Here is a 22,315-nt window from a genome sequence, read left to right as displayed (position 1 = left end):
GGTGTGGGGTTGACTCGATGACTCGATGATCTTAGAGGTCTTTTCCAACCTCAATGATTCTATGATTCTATGATTCTATATCAGCACCTTTGAAAATGTGCCTATGAAGTGTTGTGCTACACCGGATTGTTTCCACAGCAGCTTTCAAAATAAGTGTTTTTATAACACATCGCCATAGCCAGTAAAACAAGATACTCTTCGTACTGTAGTTGCATGTGGGCAACAGTTAGGATTCAAGGTCTCATGTGCTGATGCCACTATTGTATTTTAAATACCCTTGTGTGCCTTGAACCAAAACATTTAAGTTGTTCCATCTACAAAACCTGGTCTTTTTAACGCAAGCATTAGTGGCATTGGATTTTAGCTCTAGGCGTCGGTCACTGGCCCAGTGTCTTCAGTGGGACATGGTTCCCTCACTGGCATCATGGAGACATGCAATGAAACAGGTCCAGAGGGCCGGGGGGTTCACTTTCTCACCTACTTCTCTGTCCCTCTTTGTCCCTCTGCTAGGAGCTGTACTCTAAAGCTTCCCATGCTTTAGCGGAGTTGGTGACGAAGCTGTTTCTTCGGACCCTGCCTGTTGTGACCGGCCTCTCTGTAAGAGAATGTGAGCTTCTGAAAGAGGAATGGCAGGAGAATTTGGTCCCTCAGCTGGAGAAATGGGAGACCCCCCGCCAGAGACGCTGGAAGCTTTTCCAGGAACAGCTATTGCAAGAAAAAAAGGTAAGAAAGGCCCGTATTATGTTCTGGGACCCCAGGGTCTAAAAACAGCGATAGGAGAAAAAAAAAATCAAGATATTTATCTGTGGGGAGTATTTTGTCTATTAATATACAGCCCAGGTCCAGACACAGGATGAGACTCAGGATGGGCAGTTTGACCTGCAGTATGAAGTGAATATATATGCTGTGCATGTAGACTTGCGCAGAGGAGTCAGAGAGTAATTACTGAACATCTGTCCACAGTGTTTGACAGCTTTGTCAGCACATAAACATTTTTTGGCAAAGCTGCTGTCTGATGTCCTCAACGCTTGAGCATCTACAGAAACAGTTCAAAGAAACCTTCATCTGGTCTGTTTGGAGAGGGTACGTATGAGTACAGTTTACAGGAAAGGAGGCCTTACAATGATAAATATTTCTTAATCATTTTTATATATTAATACTACAATAATTGGGAACATATGATACACACTTTTATATAAAACTTATTCTTTACTCTGAGAAGGTGAAGAAACACACATCCAGCTTTCCTGGATGCCCCCTGCCCAGCATAGGGGGCATTGACACCAGAGGAGAAAAGCAACAACAGTAAATGCGGAGGCAGCTATCTTCAGCATGAGGCTGGAACTCAATTATACCTTCAATTTATTCATGCAATGCTATGTCTCTATTAACACTGCTTTGAAGACTAACACAGCTTAGTCAAAGAAAGACCTTCTGTATGCAAAGGTGTGCCCCTTCCCAAATGTCAAGTGTGTGCTGCAACATATAGAGTAATTAGAGCTTCTTAAATAAAAGGTTGGCAGAGTTCTTTAACAGTGGCAAAATCATACTTTTCCCTAGCCTCATTCTCCAAAGTGCCTGGACAATTCAGTACATGGTTAATAAGGTACTGATTGAGTCCCTGATTATTACAGACCGCTATAAGGTGTTTAACTTTTCCACCCACTCATATTTAGGGTTCTTTCATAAAACCCTGTGATTCAGGAAACTGTGGGCTTCCTACTAAATCTGGTAGAGTGGTTTGCTGACCAGTGGTTGTAGAACACCCTTGGGAATACAAAAGTAAAAGTATTCGTTGGAAATTCTTAGCCATTTCCTTTTTTTCTTCTCTATTTTCGTTAATCTGGAGTTATACAACATGCACCTCCCTGATCATTTAATATTTACTTTATTGTAACTCACCTGTTATCTCAACTATTTTGAAAAACAATTCTGCTTGCCTCTTCTGTTTCTGTGTCACAGGGATATCTAGCAAACTAAACGAAAATATACTTGGACCGACCACTGATGCCAATGAGTCTGCTCACATGCTTTAAGTTAAGGGCAGGTATTTGTGTTTTCTAGGACTGCTGGCTGGCATTTAGTGTTTGAATTTGGCATACCTATACCTTCAGTGATTAATGAAACAATGTCTGACCTCAACTTTTTCTATTTTGCCCGTTTTTATCAAGGATTAGATTCAATACCTGACTTGGCAAGCTTAAAACTCTAGGTTGCTGTTCATTTTCACATTCACCGAGGGTTCACAAATTGCTTGTCCTTGTATGTGAATGACCTGAGCAGCCTGGACTAGTAGGTGCACTACAAGCATGTCTCATAGTGCATGGAGACCAAAGCACCGTGGTGGTATCTGCTGTCATTAAAAACGGCAGTCAGAGAAGGAGGAGGTTCTGGTGCGCAACTTATGATTAGTCTCAGAAGTCAGAGTGCATGTTAGGGCACCTCTGCTCTGGTCCTTCCACTGTCCCATTGAACCTTAGCCAGAGGTTCAGGGGCCAGAGAGGATGTTGTTCAAGGGCTAGGAGACTCTCCATTGAGTGGGAGATCTCAAGTCTAAAGTTTTGTTCCAAAAATGCTGTTTATGCATTCCTCTGTTACAATCATTGGGGACAGTACTGAGTGGAGAAACCACTCCCTGGGATTTTTTCTCAAGGGATTAAAAGGATTAGCTCATCTCCAGCACCCAGTTGCTGGATAATAGCTCTTTGGGCAGCACTGTATGATGGATTCATTGTATGTGAATTCAGATGTTCTAGTCATGCCCAAGCATAGCTTATTGAAACTAGAAAGTTGACTTTCCATCACTTTCAGTGTACCATAGCATTCATAATACAAAGCAGATGGCTTCCTAGCTGAAAAAAAAAAGAATAAAGGGTTTGCTTACATCATTAATAGTAACTACTGAGCTATAGAGGAATTAATTTAGCACTGACAGAGCTCTCACATTGGTCTCTGGGTCACCAGTGCTGCAGTTGGGCCTTAATCAATATAAAAATTTCCTGAGCAGCAGACAGAGCTGTCCTAAGAACGAGTGATTCTGTAGGATAAATTACTAGAAGAGACAAGGGTTTCTCTTAGTGGGAAAATGTGTGATTCCTCAAGACGATATTCTTTACAGGAGCTTAAGTAGCTTTTTTAACTTAATGCGTGTGGCTTTTTGGAAGTGGTTTGAACTAAACTGGAAAGAAGTCTGCTATATCTCCAAAGAGAGCATGCAGGGAGATAGCTATTCCACCAAAGCTAGGCTGGCAGATTTTCCTGTATAAACAAGTCTGAAAAACATCACACAACTCATTATATTAAGTTCAAATGCATTTCTTGGTCCTTTCCTAGTATAAACGCAGCAGCATGCACATTTAAGCTGACACTTGTGTCCTACAAAAAGGAGCACTTGGTTTCCACCTTAAGAAGAAGAGAGATCAGACGCTTGTGACAGGTGATCATGTCATTTAGGAGATCCCATAGATATTACAGTGCTGAATATGACAGAAGATCCATAAATCAACATTCATATTGTTTATGAACAATAATTAAATGCCTTTTAATTTATCGGGCATTTTCCAGCAGGAATATGTCTTTCATTTGCTTCTTGATAAATGTATTATACTACGAGTTACATAGTCACCTGCTTTACAGACTTGGGGAGCCTAACACCAGAAGGCTTTTCACCAGGGTATTTATGTGTGCTTTTCAAGGTGGCTCAAAAAGACATTTTTCCCATTTACTTGAACTGCTTTTTTTTTTTTTAGATTATCTTTCCTAGCATTCATACGTATCTGGAATATGATGTCCTTTGGGGGAACAGAATCTCTTTTACAATTGAAAAGAAAAAATCAGTTTCATATTTAACTTTTGCCTTATACACTTGAGGATGTGAGTGAGGCAAATGAGAATAAATGACTAATGAAAATACATTTTGAGCATTTTCCCACATAGCCCCTACCTCATGATTTCTGTAGACAAGCTCTCCTGCCTGGGCAGCGGTTCCGGGGAGCAGACTGCTGCCCCAGGCTGAGGTACTTGCTTGGCATTCAGTGTGAATCACACCCCATCTACAGGCTGTTAGGGAGAAATTGCTTTACTTCGATTTCCTGAGAATCTATGCTAAAAATGTCAAACTGAGAGCTGCAGAAAAAAGAGTGAGCTTACTTGGGTCTAATTTGCTGTTGTATCTGAGGTCTAACTCAAAATATTTTATGGTTTTCATTACCTACCAAAGACATATTCCTCACCTTTGTTGCCAGAGAGTAATACTTAACGTTAGCAGTGCTCCAGAAGGTCTTGTAATGGACTTGTTGCCAGGAAGCAAAACACAGAGAAGCTTACAGAGAAAAAATGGGGTGAGGAGATTTCCGTCCATTCCCACATCATTGCTTGACACCCAGAAAGCTGAACCAGCATCTGCTTACCAGTTTTGACGTGGTGTGCATTTTATTGCTTTCTCTTAATTTTATACACATTTTTTCACAGTGATTGGAATGACTTCTTTTCAAGAAGCCAGACATTCCTTGGAGCTTTACTCCCCCATTTACCGCTTTTGTCACTGGTTTTACTGGTTAAATGCAGGAGCCCGAGCTCTGTTCCAGCCGCTGAGTCTGTGCAGCAGTGTCATTTTCTCCACTCCATACTGACCTGTCTTTGAGCAAAGTAAGGCCATTCCCAAGAACAGGAAAGCTTGGAGCAGCGCCTGGAGATTTGGCCCAATGTTGGAAGGTCAGTGCAGCACAGAGCCTGACCTTTTCACCAGGCTTGATGAAATAGTTGTCTCTGTTTTGCTGGTTTTCAGCAACATGCCAGCAGCCTCAAATTAAGATTCCCAGAGGATCTTTGCTGTTGCATTTGTTCCTGCATGCGTGAGTTCTTCTAGTGTTCTGAAGATGGAAAATACCCAGCCCTTCCAGCCCATCCCAGTGCACCGTTGAAGTGTTGCTTCCAATAAAACACACAATATTCTGTTCTTATTCCCAGCTGATCCTTCCCTGCTTGATCATCTTCCTAACAGCCTTTTTGAGACAAAACACTGGTTTAGTATTTGGTCCAAATCTCAATCTTCCTTATTTATCATCCCATCTTAAATGCGTAATAATCCCCCTCCTTTCCTCTTTGTTCTCTTACTACTTATATGGCTGATATACTTCTACTGTTCAGTTTAATAACTGTGCAGGGGTATTTTCTGCTGTATTCTCAGCTTTCCATTGGTCTCAGGGGGTGAAGAGACCTTTTATAAATTTTGCATACAGCTTACCTTAAATGCACTCGCAATGGAAAAGGTGACTCATTCTTCTCCTTCAAAAGAAAGTCTGTGTCCACCACTACAGAACTAGGTTATTTCATCATAAACAGAAGGAAACAATGACTACAATCCCTGTCGTTGTTATCATTCTGAGTGCCTTTTTGGATAGGATATACTGATAGCAGCACAGGTGTTAAGTTTTAGTTTCTTGGCTGCAATATTATATCATTTATCATTCCAGTTGTAATTCAGAAAACGTCTCCCGTCTTCTGTATCTTGGTGATCTACATCAGATTTGATCCACAAGCTGTTTGAGAGTAAGTGTGCAGACAGGCCCTTCAAGAGCAACTTCTCAGTGAGTAACCAGGTCTCCAAAAATGATGGGAAGCCACGTCTGAGCCACAGCCAGTCTCTCATTGAAAATTAAAATACTTCTAGAAAGTAAAAGGTCATTTTCAGCCCTTCTTTTAACTGCTGAAAGAGACATTAAAATACACAATGTGATGGATCTACTAGACCTATGCAGAGAGGTGTGAAACAGTAGGAAGCCATATCCACAGAGTTGCTAAAGGGAAATACTAATACAGTTATTACTTGAAGCAAGTATTTGCCATCTGTCATGATGATACCTGGAGACCTGATAGACCTTAATTTGACACCTGCAGCATGCGATCGGAGAAGGCACTGTGCTCGGCTGTGCTCTGTGATTTTAAGAATCGCCTAGACTCAAATCAGTTGAGGTCTGCCTAAACAGGTATGTCTTGCGGCTCTTTCCAAGAGCAGCCTGGTGGGCTCCCCGGCACCGTATAGACTTTCAGGCTGTGCTTCTCATGCTCAGCTGAACTCTTTCCATCTGTCCCCTGTTGTTGACTGCCTGCCCATCCTTCCCAGGCATCCTGCTCAGGAGTATGTGTTTTGGTAAGGTTTTCTTCATGGAGAGGGGTCAGTTATATGTGTTGCTGTGTATACTACAGAGAAGGCACTATCCAAGAAAGAAATACATTTTTATTTTAAAGCCAAAGATGATGTGGTTTCTGATGTTCTGCACTTCCCGTGGGAGTTCATTCTTTTCTCACAGATAAAGCCTCTCTCCTGCACAGATCACTGCTTCCCAAGGAAAAGACTATCAGATGCAGTAGGAAGGCCCAGTACTACTCCTAGTCCCTAACACTAACAATTGTGCAATTACACATCTAATTCTTTGCTACACATATTGATCTAGTGAAACCTTGCTGTCTGCAATAATAGAAAATTTAGTCCCTCATGTTCTGAATGAGGCTAGAACGTGAAGTGAAGCTGTCAGAGAGCCTGAGTATTGTATTTAATTTAGGGCTCTGCATACGTCTGCAGGCAACCTGCATTTATCCAGCTGCCAGTGTAGCCTAAAATATACTCTTCATCTCACAGTAATAGAGTTTGGGCCTTATAACCATTTAATCTTATGGCTTATTACTCATTAAATTCTGGCAATACGCTAAACAAAATCTTAAGTCCATATCTCCACAAGTTTACAGTCTAATGGCAAATCCATCAAAACATTTAAAGATTAAATTCTTTGATCTAAGTATCACCCTGAAGGAGCTGTAAACTTGCAGTCCATAAACCTAATCACGCAATCTCCATTTGTAACTATTAGCACACAAACCGGAAAATCTGTAGGAGACACAGCTCAGGCCTGATCCAAAACAGTGCAAAGCCTCCCTTGCTTTTCAGTGAGCTTTGTTTAAGACTTTGATCATTGATAAAAAAAATATTCCTAAGTAGAATAATTTTAATTCAGCATGAGTTTGTTTCTTGAAAGAGGGGGATGATTGTTTTTAGCAAAATAACATCAAATAAACCCCTGTTTCGTAATGTGGTGACTAGAATGACTGAAATCAGAGTATCTTATGATTGTAATTTTTTTCCCCTGCTTTTAGCTATGGATGAAGGAATATGCTCTGTCTGCTGTGATGCAAAAGCATCTGTCTGAGAAACAAGAGAAGATAATTCAAGGTGTCATAAGCAGACTAGGATGCCTCAGTGATGAGTAAGTTTGGTTTTCTCGGTAAGCAGTGGGGTAAAACTGCACTGCTGCATGCACAGTTAAAAACTTGTGTACATTACGTTGTGGAAAGCAGTGTTGAGGGACTATGAGCATCTTCAGACAGAGAGGCAGTTACTCTAGTTTTTTGTCTGAGTGTCAAAAACAAATTAAAAAACCCAGAGATATCATGACTCCTGGTAAATAGAAAAAATAGTCTTCTGTGATTTGTCAAGTGGTGTGCTTTCTGTGTATCTACTCCTATGTTTATGAGTGATTTCTGACCTTGAACCAGCCTCTCTTTGCACTCTGTATGTCACATTGGAGTTGGATATTGTTCAAGGTAAAATGTTCAGTCCAGCACCATTCAGCTCTACCTTTGCTTTCTGCTACTACAATACCACTGACCGTCGCTTTGCAGGATAATGGCTCCTCTCTTGCATTCTCTGTCTGTATTCACCAGGGAAGCTTTTAGTTTTATCTCATCATTGTACAGCTAAACACCTCTTTGATAAAGATACTTCTCATATCTATCTATCTATCTGCCTCGTTTTGATTAAGATATCAAATGTCTTCATTCACCATGGTGTTCACATTACCAAAGATCAAAGCATTTGAAGACTTGCCTATTTGGAATATTGGTCTTATTGCCATTGCACTCCTTTATTTTGGCTCTACTTTTCAGTTCAACCTTAGATTTTCACATTCTCTGACTTCAATGTTTCCCAAGATTCGGTATCTAGAGAGCTCATGGTGCCTTACACATACGCACAAGTTAGATACAGGCACAAACTATGTCATCCCAAATGTGCACACAGAGTTCACTCACCTGGTCCAGAATCAACTTCAAAATTTGCTCTCCTGTTTAAAATTCACCACAAACTTGCTTCAGCCATGTCTGCTCTGCCAGCTAACACTAAGCCTCCTCAGTGTCTTTTCAGAGTGTGCCTCCTTGTTAATCCAAGATATGCTGTCCTGCATTTTCTTGAAATAACTTTCCTGTAGTTCCGATTACATTCTCTTTTCATCTTATTTCAAGTCTCCTATTAAAAAAACTTCTATTATGTAATTATAGATGATTATTTATCTCTTTTCTTCCTATTTTTATTTTAATTTAACTTCAGTGTGACAGAACTAGAAGTCTGTCACAGCAATTCTCCTTCTTTACACCTGAGCAGCTTTCCAAGGCATGCTTTGTATGAGAAGACGTTACACAGAGTGAACAGTAACTCCTGTCATCTTTGAGCAATGACTTTGCTGAACACAGGGGTGCCAAATCAGCAAGCAGCTCAGCTGATTGATTTTTAATGGTCCTTCTTACAGGTCTGTTAACTATATATTGCAAAAACACCGACTTCTGCTGTGTTCAGTACTCACAAGGTTAACCCTCCGAAGAGTTGGAATGGCAGCCCTGGCCCGCATGAGAATGTCCAGAAAGAAGAGCTTGCTTCAGGAACTGAGAGAGCAACATACCCTGCAGAAGGGATCCTCCCCCTGCCAAGATGAGGACCAGTGGCAGTTACAGAAGGCAGTGGTAGGTACAGTGTCTGGGTGGTTTTTCTTCAGTGTGACAGAACTAGAAGTCTGTCACAATTCTCCTTCTTCTTTACACCTGAGCAGCTTTCCAAGGCATGCTTTGTATGAGAAGACGTTACACAGAGTGAACAGTAACTCCTGTCATCTTTGAGCAATGACTTTGCTGAACACAGGGGTGCCAAATCAGCAAGCAGCTCAGCTGATTGATTTTTAATGGTCCTTCTTACAGGTCTGTTAACTATATATTGCAAAAGCACCGACTTCTGCTGTGTTCAGTACTCACAAGGTTAACCCTCCGAAGAGTTGGAATGGCAGCCCTGGCCCGCATGAGAATGTCCAGAAAGAAGAGCTTGCTTCAGGAACTGAGAGCGCAACATACCCTGCAGAAGGGATCCTCCCCCTGCCAAGATGAGGACCAGTGGCAGTTACAGAAGGCAGTGGTAGGTACAGTGTCGGGGTGGTTTTTCTTCAGAGGTCTTATATGCTATGATGTGTGGCATTAGAAGTAGCCGTAGAAGATCTCAACAATGTTCAAGTTCCAAATAGAAAGGAAAATAATTCTCTGTCAAAAATGCACCCACTGCTGGCATAGGAGGTCCCTGAGTGTGCCTGTTTTAGTTTGGGCAGACATTTAAAATTCTCTAATACTTTATCTACTGGCTAGCTATCTGTGATATGTGTTATCACAGCAAGCTTATTTAGCTATTTATTTTAAATAAAAATACTAATGAAAGAAGGCATGCCAACATTTATAAAGGACTTCTACACAAGTTACTGCTTCAGGGTAAGATGAACTCCTATTAGTTCTGCTAGGGATCGTAATATGCACTTGAAAAGTTCTTACTTGAGCATCAGAAGAAATTCTTCCCTCCACCAGACCTAGCAAGTTCTTCTTCTGTCATAATTTTTCATTCTTTTTTCTTTCTTCTCTGTCCATGAGATGCTCAGCATCCATTCCTCTGACATCCTTCCAAATAATCTGGCTCCTGTAGGTCAAGGAGATGGGAGAAAGTTTAAGGGATTTTTAGACTTGATATTCCCACAGGTTGCTTTCAAATCTGTTTGTGACTGGTTTTTAGGGTTAATCCATTAAGTGTTGTTGGTTATTTACTTACCTGCATTGGATACTTACCTAGAACAACACAATTTCAGATTTCAACCTCAGAGGACCCTTGTAGCAGGTGCCAGTAGTAGCCCCTGCCCAACCCTATGCTGCTGCACATATGGGTTGAACCCATCCAACACTTTGCAGCTCTCTGTTCCATGCTGTTGCTGTGTAATTAGCTGAGAGATAATATTTTGCATCCCTCTAATTCTGATTTGCATAATACAAACCCTAATTCTCCACTTGGAAGAGGAATAAGGAAGTTCTGTCTGCTGCCATTTTCATATTTGATACTTCTATTGAAGTAGTTCCTTCTTCCTTCAGAAGAAATAAAATATAAAATAATAAAATACAAATGCATATGTCTGCATTCCTCTTGTTATGTGCTTTCCACTACTCCCTCTCACTTAGTTCCCACAGGGACGTTAATTGATGCAACCACTGTGTTCCCTAACAAAAATGAAATGTCCCCAGGTTCCTTTGGCCTCTCCCCATTACAGCCTCTTTCCAAGGCCAGCTAAAACCCATCTCATAAGGAAGTGCCTAAAAACACACATATAAGATCCTTGCTGCCAAAGAAGTAGGGCCTAGGTGTGGAATTGTGAAAAGTCAGAGAGAAAAAAAATTCATGAACAACCTCCAAAACTAGAACCAATGTATAATCAGATAGGGAAAAGGTTAATTTACAGACACTCACCCAGACTTTTAGACATACCGTGTTGTTTGAACTAAACTTAATTTGAGCTTGTGCCAATTTTAGACTGGTAGACAGTGTCATGTCTATCTGTTGATTTCATATAAAATGTAAAACAACACTAAAGAATCCTAGCTTGGACATGATAACATGACATTGGGTCTCTTAAAAAAAAAGAGAAGTGGTTCAATGACATTGTGACTGTCTAAAAAAAACCATCAAAAACATATGTCTGAGCTATAAATAAAGACATGTCAGAATAACCCAGCATTAATAGGGACATCATTATTTTCCAGAGGTGAATGTGGGCAGAGCAGGTTCTTTTCCTACTTGCATTTCTTATTTCCAAGAGGGAATCAAATAGGTACTGTCGAATCCCCCAGAATAATTTAATGTTATTTAGCTTTAAATGAGAATATTAACATGAGGGACATCAGCAACTCAATAGAAGGCGATCTGTGGAAGACTAATACATGTAAGGAAGACAGAACAGGTTGTGCTGGTGAGCGTATACTATTGTGTGCTAAAGAGAGTTTAGAGGGAAAGTGGATTTAAAAAGAAGCATAGAAAATGGTAGCAAGGATGGTCCAAAGACCTCAAGAGGCTAGAAGTCTTCAGCCTAAAAAAGAGGTGTTTTCTGGAATATCATAGGTTTTAAAACTGACATAAAAGGTGTGAATAGGGAATGATTTTTCACTTGTTTCTAATAAAAGAAGACAGCACCGAGCAAAGCTATTCGATGGCAGGTTCAAAATTAAGAAATGTGTGAATAAGCTGTAGAACTTGCCACCAGAGGATGCTGTGGATGCCAAGAGTGCAAATGGTTTCCAAGTGCTATTAAACATGTTCATGACTTCTCCCAAGGGCCGTAAGTACCAATATACCAACTTTTTCTCAGGTAGGCCCCACAAACTGTACGAGCATTCCGTGTGCATAACTGTATACTTGCCTTGTTCCTGTGCACTGTATCAAGGCATCCACAATTATCCCTTGCTGGACTCAGGATATTTGACCTAGATTGTTCATATTTTTAATAGCTATAAGACCAAATTCAACAGTACAGAATACAAAGATGGGAATACATCAGTTGGAAATGACTAATGGGACAGCATGCAGCTGTTACTGTACGTATCATGACAGAGGCAATAGTTCTGTTACAAAGACAGATGTGTTAAATAACTGTGCATAAACTTCTGCTGGAAATCAGACAATTCTAAGTATTAAAACAGTGTCATTCTGAATGGGTGTTGGACTAAGTGCAGCTGACTAAGTTTGTCAACATATTTAAATGGCAGTGCTATCTTTTTGTCTGATTGCCAGGAGTCCCACATTCTGGAAGAGGAGGAGAAGCTCGAGGAAGAAACGCAGCAAACCCATTTAGAATTTCACCAGCAGCTCGTCACAGAAATTCAAGAAGCTCTTCAATTTCTTCAGCAGCACATGGAGCAGGTGATTGGGCGGACACTGCTGCAGCATGCCCGACGGGAAGCTGGAAAAAAGAGTTCAGATGATGGACAGGACTTCAAGGTATAGAAATGTTCAATAGCAGTTTTCCAAACAAAATGAGTGCTGCTTTGCTAAAATGGAAGGCAATTTTGTTTATGCATTACCCTATGCCTAGAAGTATCAGCAGGAGACCATTACAGCCTGTGTTAAAACTGAAGATACCTTGCAAAGTATTTACAAACTAACACTTATGTAGAAGTACGGTATTTTCTAGTGACTTGCTGTAGCAGCCAAAGCAGGTTTTATTAAGCCAAACCCTGGAACATAAAAAAGATTGAGATAGTTCTTGATGACAGAGAATAACAAAAATGAGGAAGAAACGGAGATGGTTATCTATTGATGAAGGTTTTATGGTTAATGATTAGTATTTGTATATTAAAAGCTTAATATTAATTCATAGATAAATAAAAATTAAAATTAAAATAAAACTTGCTTCTTAGGTTAATAAAATTGTTCCAAAGTAAATATTTGGATTTTCTGTATAATGGAAAGTTGTAGTGGAGCTACACATATATTGATTTACTTTGCTGGCAATCAGGTTGACGGGTAAAATGGGCTATAGAGATTTAACAGATAGGGGAATGGCCCCTTCCCAGATGGAGGTGAGGCACATTAGAAAGATTTTACTGTAATTTTTCGTGTTGAAATGTTCCGTGGATGAATAGAAATACCTGTTTTCCAGTGTCTCAGTCTGACACATTTTTAAAGCACAAAATTCACAATTTTGTGTGCACGTACAAAATCAGATTGGGTCTTCAGTTTTAGACAGATGAAAACACTTCAGGTTTTGACTTAGAAAATGAATTGTGACTTGTACTGTGTAATACAGGAGAGATTGGTGGAAGCCGCTGTAGAAAGTGTGTATGGGACCAGCAATAATATCAATAGACTGGTGCAAAACTACTATCAGCAGATAGGAAAAATCACAGAAGGCTATGAAGGGAAGAAGCTTCAACAATTGAAATCCTTACAAGGTATGTATGATATTGACAACTATAAGATAATTCTGGTTTTTTAACAGATAAATTAATTTTCTTACTACTGTAAAGATTGCTTTTAAAGATAACAGAAATCTGTTATTTAAAGTAGCAACAAAGCAAAATGAATGTGTAGTTCCATTCCCATTTTTGAAAGAGAAGTGGTAGAACTGTTATTATTAATAATTACTTGAATTACAGTCATAAATGCAGGACCCTGTTACTCGAAGTTTGGTACAGACAGACACAGGACGATGACCCGGTGTTGGAGATCATAGTTTAACCATGAACTTTCTTCCACCAAGCTAAGACCAGAGATACCACCATAGTCACAACCACCAGCAGTTGATTTTCTGGTGCTCTAAACCTCAACACAAGGCAGAATAATTTAGAAAGCAAAGAGTTGTACAAGTATTAGGTTGTACAGCCAACGTCTACCATAAACGCTGTTCAACTTTGCATATTAAAATATGCAAATAAAATGAATCAATTAATCAGATATTCATAGGGAAGGAGAGAGGGTATATGACAGGCGCCTACAAGCTGAATCTTTTCCCTAGAAGGGAGGAGATCTGGGTTTGCAATCCCTGCCTCCATGTTAGAAAACATAAACATCATTGGCAGACAGTCTGCTTCCTCTGAGGTGACTGCCCTCAGATTTGGGGAGTAGATTCTTATATTCATTCCTCTTTTTGGCTCAGTGAAATGTTGTTGTCTCTGAAGTTGAGGAAAAGCATTAGAGGAGACACCAAAAAGCCAAGCATGCCCATCCTGGAACACTGTGAGCTACTGCGTTGTTTCTTAGCTGTCAACCATGACCTTCTCACAGGTTGTGAAACTGCTGTAGAGGTTTATGAACTGCTGGATCTCACATAAATACAAGCAGTTTCTCCTGAAATTATTTTTAATTGCTCAGTTCCTTCAGGACAGGGGAACAAAAGCAAACTGTGATTATTGATTTCTTTTGTAAACACCTTCCCCTCCCCTGGGTGAAGGCTGTTAGCATTAAATGAAGTTAGCAAGTTAGCAAAATGGCAGTATCATCAGAGGCTAAGTCTTTGAGACACATGGAATGGATTTTTTTTCTAAAAATACAGTCAGTGATTTTAAATAGAAATGATTCTTTAACCACAGAAGAGAGTTTTTGAAGAGGAACAGGCATATCTACTCAAGGCTGAGATCCAGAGATGAGTTGGTAGGAAGGATTTGTGAGCCCCAGTAGGAGCTAGATATGCTCACTGGTTATAAGACAGAACCAATCTGTTCTGTACTGCCCTGTTGTGAACCTTGAAGACCTTAATATTGGAAGCTAGGGTTAGGCAAAATCTGTGCGGGGATTTTTGACAACCTGTATTTTAGACATTGGCAGCTAGTAAGGCGGTCAGTTACTTAAGTTCTCACAAAGTCCCTCTAAAGACTTCTTTGGCCCTGATTCAGCCAACTACAGAGTCTAAAATTCCTTTGATTTGAGTTCCTTTAAGCAGGATTTAAAAATGAAGCCTGTTCCAGAACGCTCCTCTGATCTGAGCTGAGATGGATGTCATTACACACTTGAATGTTCTGCTTCATCAGTGTTTTGATATTGCTCTCAACTGGTCTCCCAATTAGGTTGTGAGACCTAGCATACCAGTCACTAGAACCACAGTCAGCCTCCTGGAAATTGCTCATTTAGATTATTTTTTTCTCCCAGAGTTTGTGTGGATATATTATTGTTTCAGTGTATTGGTGTTCCATGAACTACAAGGGAGAAAATTACATGTGTAAGCGGAGCACATTTTCTTTTCAGCTGAAGAAAAACAAAATGCTTCTGCTGCAATGTAAGCCTACAGGCATGAGGGAGGATGAGAGTATTTATGTTGGTAATAAAAGCAGGAGTGTTTTAGATTTGGGTGGCCAGAGAGAAACCCAGCTGAAATTCACAGATCAAATTAATTGCTACAGTGAAAAAATATTGCAAACCTACACGTGCAGGCTGCAGCCCAGCTGAGATTTTCAGTATCAACAGATAACTACTTCAGCTTTGTTGGTGCTTTTTACATTAGGAGTGAGCACTACCATCTAATAAGGAACTTCGATGCTTTAGTACACCTAAGTCTTTCTTTAACCTAAGTCCAAATTTGTGATGCAGAACCCCACTCCTTTCTCATTTCAGCTGCTGTACTGGCCCCAGAAGCACTTAAATTTCTCGCTGTGATTCTTAACAGCCTGAAGCTCTGCTCTAGGGCACAGCCAGGACACCCTAAGCCCTGCTAGCCAGCCAACTACTTTCCATCCAAGCTCAGCCAGGAGGCAGAACACCCATGTTTCTTCCTTTTCAGAACGGGCTGATTTGTTAGGTGATCTCCAGGCGTGATTACCACACTGAGAGTGTGATCTTCCTCACCAAGTACTCTCATAACTGCTCTCTCTGAAACACAAGACGGAAAAAACATTGTTGGCAATAGACTTACCTACTATGTGATAGCCCTGGGGTTAGAATGGCCGCATAGGAAATTTCTTACGTATTTCATTCAGTGATAGCTAAATGGGAGTAAGGAGCATAATGCCAGGCTTCTCTCTCCCAGTGACTGGGCTTAATGTCAGGCTAGAGGATTTTGCTTCTTTGGGCATCCCTTGGCCTAGTAAATCTGAATTTATGGTCTGCCTGGCACAGCCACAGGAAAAAAGGTGGAGGGTATCTCCCCTCGCCCAGCCAGCGCAGCCCAGCCTAGAGTACAGCCAGTAACTGCTCCCTGATGGTGCCGTTGTTAGGAGAGGTGCCTGTCAGCTTCTCTGAGCGTTCGGAAAAGGTTGGATGCTCCCCCAATGAATGTTATGTACCCTAATCTGTTACGTACGCATCCATCTCCCTCCTTCTGTGTTTTATTTAAAAGAAGTGGTGCAAGGAAACCGGTCCTATCTGTCAGACATGCCCCGAGCCTTGCTGCCAGGCAGGACTTCAGGGGCAAGAGTCAGGAGACTGGTCAGCAGATAAACGCCAAGTTCCTCACAGAGTGTGAGCATATGCAAAAGTACCCAGAATACTTTGCCATCAAACGAGGGGATGTCTAGTGAAGTTAGGCATTCCCAGGACTAAGTGGCCTCCGAGCGGAGGTTTTCTTTATATTGCATTTTTTGTTTAGGTATTACAGTTCTTGCTTAAGGCATCAATGTCTTTTCATAAAACTTCAGCTTTGAATTCCATGTTAATCAGTTAGCCTAATGGGAGAAGTAGATAAGAATAGGAATTCAGTGACGTTACCATCTAAATGATGCACAAACTATTGTCTGTGCAACAGATCACAGTGGCAGAGCAAGAGTGTGTAAGAAGTACTTGATATCCCTAAGGAGCAGTAACTTTGGAAAGACTGCCTAGAACAGGGATTAATTTGTGCTGATACAAGACATAAATTGTAAGGTTGCCACAACTCAGAGTTTGTAATTTTGGGCAGAAGATTTTACAAAACCATTATTTCAGCAGAAAGAGGTGAAAGGAACAGACTTAGGAAGAAACAAGAGAATGAGCTGGCATTGAAAGACAAACAGACCAAAGGCCTCCTGAACATATCATCCACAGTCCATCAAAGGTAAGAGCAGCACTGCTGACTCTTATTTAAATGTTGTCAGTGTTTACAGATCTACATAAATGTCTAGCTGAATAAATGTCTTGGTTTTGCATTTTATATCTGTCTTTGATGGAAAAGAAATATCTGTTGCCAAATTATGTCTACCCTTTGATCTCAGAGAATTACTTTCTTATTAAATAAACTTTTTGATGCTCATTAATTACAGACTGAAGAACTATACATAGACAGTTTGAAAAGAGAGAATGAAAAACAGTGCCAAAACATATGCCAAATTCTAAAAGAAATTTAATATAAATGTAGGATGGGAACCAATGCTGTCTAATTCATTACATTCCATCTTTTTTGCTTTGAACATCAAAAGTGCTTGTTAGTTTGCTAACAAACATATACCATAATGAAGAGAAAAAGTTTGAAGCATAAATACTCAAAATGGCAAGAAGATTTCAGTGAATTCCTTGGACAATCAAGATTACTTGCACTGAATTTAGAGTGGAATCCCTCAAATGTTAAATAAAAATCATATTTAATTCATTACTGATTTTATGCAATTTAGAGTCCAGACAAAATGCACTGCAATTCCAAAGGAACAAGTTGTTGTAAAAAGCTGTATGACTTGGCATGCACATGATACATTTTTGTCATCACTTTATTTCTTTACTCTTGGTTTATTATCCAGAACAACACAGCATCTGCAATTTTGAAATTTTAAAGAGGTTGATTCTTTTTTTAGACATTCTGTTACTTCTAAATTGAAAGAAATCATTGCCCACTTTCTGTTTTTCATTCTTGTTTGAATTAGTGTAGAAATGGATTCATGTAATAAAGGGCTTCGTAAAAGATCTGTTAGTTATTCATTATCAAGTTTATCATTTATTCTGACATATAAATTCACTTGTAGCTGTTGTCTCAGTTTTTTCTCCCATAATCTATTCTTGTGTCTTAAACCAAAGTACAATCAAATTGGCCTTCATGCAAGCAGAAATATGGTATTGAAGAATGTAACTATTCAGTATCTAAGCTGGTCTCATAACCGTTAGTAATCAAACCCGTTTTCCTATTGTCGTTTCGATTTCTTTTACAGTCAAATACCAGTCGTGTAAATTAATGACAAAATTTCCCTTAATTTGTCTAACTCCTATTAAACTCAACATAGATTGTTTTATTTCCTTTTGCCCTTGGCGCAAGGTTGTGAGTGTGAGTTCAAAAAGCAAATTTTGAAAGCTAACCTTCTGTAAGCATTGACCATTACAATAGCAACTTCATTATGTGTAGATGTCAGAAACAATTTGTATTATCTCCTTCCCTGAGGAATGTGATGGGTGATTGACAGCATTGGTTCAAGGTAGATCAGGCAAGAGAACAGAAGAAATACAGATTCAGCAAAGTTGCAGCCATTCAGGTTCTACTGTATTAATATTAATCTTTAACCAGCAAAATGAAACAAGCGAAGAATATAGTTGTCAATGCTCCCAATTGCCGAGTTTTGAATTACCATGTTTCTGGCTCAGTCTCAACCTGGTACTGAAGAGCCCTGAATGAACTGCCTAATTCTTAATCCCTTATCCTCCCACCTGATCTTCTAACAGCTTGTCTTTTTGGCAAGCAGACAGTAAAGCTGACTTTAGAAACATACAGTGGTTTTGAAAGCAGACGTCAACATTAGAGCTGAACTCCAGCTCCCAAAGTCCAGGCATGGACAACCCAATAGACTCCTGCTGCAATTCCTACCTCCGAAAGCAGCTTGTATCCCATGGAGAGCCAAGGAAGGTTATTAAAATAAGTAAATCTATCTAAAAATCTACCACAAAATTTTTTGTCCCAGCAGAAGCTGGATAGGCCGATATTGTTAATGAGCCTTTCTCTCTACAAAATCTTCTAAATACATTTTGCCAGGATTTTATTCCTCCCTTGAATTGAACAACATTGGTACTTTTAAATTTCTCTTGACCAGGATGGTGCTGCAGCAAAAGAAGGTTTTGGCTCAGTTTGAACTGCAGCAGCAAATTCGTCTGGAGTCTCTGAAACAGAAGCTGCTGGGATTGCATCACCTAGAAACTGAGTTGGAGAATCAGCTAAAGGTAAATCAGGGTAAAATGACTCACAGATCTGAAGCAGTCCATGGCAAAACATCGGACAGGTTGTAAGGGTCTCTTTGCTGTCCTAGTTGAAATCAATGCTAAGATTCACCACTGTCTTGTAGGAAACGCTTCCCTGATGCTAGCCGTATTGTATCCTGTGTTTCTGCAATGACATACACCTTTTTTGTCATGCCACATGTAACAAACCATAACCCAGAATCAAGCTGTGTTGTGTTAACTGACTTCTGGGTTATCCTTGTGTGCAGGAAGCAGAGCAGGACTTTGTGAGCGAGTTGGCTGCGCTAGCCCGAGTTCCCGTGGCTGTGAAGAAGCAGCCTTCCAAAAGAAGCAAGCCAGCAGGTTGGTACAATCTGAATTGTTTAAAAAACCTAATATCATTCCACGTATCAGTGCATATTTTGCAATATAACACAATGGAGTTTCAGGAGAGATTTTTCGTCAATGCTATTTCCCTAATGGGGATGTAGAAAAGTAAGGCAACCTTCCAAGGTCACCCAGCTCGCCAGTAGCACAGCCACAAATAAGTGTCACCATTCCTCACTCCAGAGCAGTCCTTCAGCCACAGATCACATTGTGTCCACTGAGGTAAGGCTTTGCCTTGCTCAAACCAGAATTATTTTTCATGTCTTTATCAAGTTCTTTAGAAATGACTCTGGTCATCTCAATCACTAAGTCTTTGGGAGGACAGCAGAGCTGAATCACCCAGCTTTCATTCTCCTGGTAGAATGGAAGAATCGCCTTCCCACACACATGCTCAAAAGTAAAATCTTACTGAATCAGGAAACTTGAAATACTAATATGAATTTACTGCAGTTTTAACAAATTAGACTAACTCATTATTCAAGAGATACTTAGGAACAAATTGTCAGAATAGCAGTTTTCTTTCCTGATCCGCATTTGGGGTGGAGCGTGCAAATTCTTATCCTTTGAGCCATGCAGTCCTTCTGTCATCGGAATGAAACACTTGGCGTTACATTTGAAAGATGCTGAAAGGTGAGATGGGTGCCCGAAAGGGAAAAGCGGCTCACTTACCTGGACAATTTTGAAGTCTCTCTCCCCAGTCGGCTGTTTCTCAAACATGCAGAGCTGTTTGCCCTGGTAGGCACTGTGACCCCAGGGACACATGTGGAAGCTTAGCTCAGGGCCCTAAAAACAGTGACTTTTTAACATCAGGTTGTTCTGATTCAAATCACATAAAATTATGAATTGGCTTTTCTTCTGTTTGCTAGTAGTAAAAAGCTGTTTTCAATTACTTGCTAAGAAAATATATGATAGGGCTTTCAACTGTTGCACCTCATGGAAACTTACTTCAGTGTTCAGCAGTTACAAAAGTTCAACGTCTGCTCTGTGAGAACTAACTAATACTAAAAAACCAATATTCTAGAGTAATGTAAAGTGGAATGATTTCCTTGGAATAACAGCGTATATGTATGAAGTGTTAGAGTGTATTTTTTTGCTTTAGGTTAATCAAAACCAAACAAGCTCTACTATCTGTGATTCTTTTTTTTTAATCCACATGCATTTGGCAATTCAGCGGAAAAAACAAACTCAAAAAGAAAGAGCTTTCAGTCACCAGAATCAGAAGACAAAGATAATTCTCATGAAAATATTCAAGAGCCCCCTGGACTGACTTCTGGCTTATGCAGGTACAGTAGAGGCTAAAAAAAATGGGCATGTGAAAAACTATTTATAAAAAGCAGTACAAAATCTACTTCATAAACAGGTATGTCAATCAAATCCAAAATAGAACACCTACACTAGCTGAGCTTCTTCCTTAATACTTACTTCTCACATGTATTTGACCTTTTTTTCCCCCCATACTCTTTTAAATTTAGGAAAATCGTCCGAGTTTGCTTGTCTGTGCTGTTACGTATTTTATAAATAACTTTGATTTTAGGTTGAGAAATACTGTTTCCAAATTTCCTTTAATTAGGTTTTTTAAATCCTGAGTCACAGACAGCATAAATCAGCAGAGACAAGTGAATCCAATGGAACTAGGCTGACATGTAGCAACCAAAATATGGTCTGTGGTATTTAGGCTTTCAACTTCCACCTTTATTTCAGGAACAAAGGCAAGCGCCAGTCTTTGGCTGATGAGGGTAGCAGCTCTAACAATGATTTTCTTGATAGATGTTTCAGTTGGCTTATGCTGGGGTGCTAACTAGAGGAGAAGAAATGGCTACAAACCTGAAAGATGCCAGCTGATTACTACGGGCAGATCAAACCAGCCAGCTGGTCGCTGGGGCTTGATATATTGAGCAGAGAAAATCCTGTTGACAGGCAAAGCAAACAGTTGGTTCTCAGGAGCCACAGGCCTTTGGGGAAAAGTATTTATCCCCTGAGTGACCTCAGCCTGGGACTGACTTCAGGAGATGGCTCCTTTCCCTGATGCCATCAACCCTTTTCACACACTCCTTTCCCACAGCCAACAAGGGTTACGTGTGTAGGGAACAGGGACCCAACAAAGGAACGTTTATCTTTCTGCAACTTTGTTTTGGCAGCCTCAACAGGGGCAGCTGAAACCAGGGAGTGCAGAAGTTATAATTACATAGCAAGTGCCTTTCCTCTCTTATCAAACTTAATGTAGTTTAAGAGAGAACTGTAGCGTTTGAAAAACTCTGTCTACAATTTTGTTTTATTTTTCTTGTTTATTTCTTTCAGAGAGAGGTTACAGAGTCCACATGAAGGGGAGACTGAACCGAGTAAAAACTCAAAGATGCTAAAAAAAAGAGGCAACAGGTAGTAAAAGCATTTATATGAGCTGTCTGAACACAGAGTACCAAACCATTCTTCTGGGGAATATCAGCAGCTATAAATACTTACTGAGCTGCTTTACTGAGGAACAACTAAGAACATCAATAATAACCGAGAAATCTTCTTTAGCTACAAGACCAAGAATCAATCCCATGTTCCTTTAGCTGATAATAAAGCATTCCCACATGGTTTGGTGAGGGGGAACAAGGAATTCTCTAATATAAGCTCTTCCAGGTCGCTTGGGGAATGTGAAGGGGAGATAGTTTTAGATTAGGAATATCCCTGAGGAAAGTGCACTGATAGCAGAACAGATCCACACTAGGCTGGTGCCCAGGTCGGTGCATCTCAATAAGGTTTCATTATAATAGTGATGTGCCGTTGGCTTTTGAGCCCTAAATGTGGTAGATCAGGTCTTAATATTTTATGATTACTGCTTTGAACTAACAAAAATATATAGAAATGTAAAGAATACGTAAACAGACTTCATTCAGATGGTATTGGTACGTCAAAAGATTAAATTTGGTCTCTCTTTTGTTATATTTTACTGCTTCCAAGGCTATGTATGCTTTTTTAAATTTGTACAAAGATTTTTAGAAATGTATTTCTCTGCGTTTGTCTCAGATTTCAAATTTAGGAATTTTTAGGAAAAAGTGAGACAAAACCGGTTTACTGTTTCATTTTTTAAACTTCACTTTCTAGTCTTCTTCCTTAAGTACACTCTTTTGTTTCCAACATACTTTGTTATGCTCATTACGTTTCCTATGGGAATTCTTGTTATGCAAAGCAGCTAGTTCTTACTAGCTGTACAGAGCACCTGTATTG

General features: G+C 39.9%; 1 protein-coding gene across 1 annotated transcript in view; it reads left to right on the top strand.

Annotated features, from left to right (window-relative positions):
- EVC (EvC ciliary complex subunit 1) overlaps positions 1-22,061 on the top strand; it is a 56,831-nt gene extending 34,770 nt beyond the window's left edge. Inside the window, exons 13-22 of the mRNA XM_009273772.2 lie at positions 511-723; positions 7,153-7,262; positions 8,580-8,790; positions 11,912-12,118; positions 12,927-13,071; positions 16,532-16,640; positions 18,592-18,718; positions 18,985-19,078; positions 20,274-20,385; positions 21,401-22,061. Coding sequence (XP_009272047.1) covers positions 511-723; positions 7,153-7,262; positions 8,580-8,790; positions 11,912-12,118; positions 12,927-13,071; positions 16,532-16,640; positions 18,592-18,718; positions 18,985-19,078; positions 20,274-20,385; positions 21,401-21,482 — 1,410 coding nt within the window. The 3' untranslated portion in view covers positions 21,483-22,061. The remainder of the gene's footprint in view (positions 1-510; positions 724-7,152; positions 7,263-8,579; positions 8,791-11,911; positions 12,119-12,926; positions 13,072-16,531; positions 16,641-18,591; positions 18,719-18,984; positions 19,079-20,273; positions 20,386-21,400) is intronic.
- The last annotated feature ends 254 nt before the right edge of the window (positions 22,062-22,315 follow it).

Source organism: Aptenodytes forsteri, unplaced genomic scaffold, assembly GCF_000699145.1.
Source record: "Aptenodytes forsteri isolate BGI_AS27 unplaced genomic scaffold, ASM69914v1 Scaffold111, whole genome shotgun sequence".
Taxonomy (NCBI): domain Eukaryota; kingdom Metazoa; phylum Chordata; class Aves; order Sphenisciformes; family Spheniscidae; genus Aptenodytes; species Aptenodytes forsteri.
This window is presented reverse-complemented; position numbering and strand designations above follow the sequence as displayed.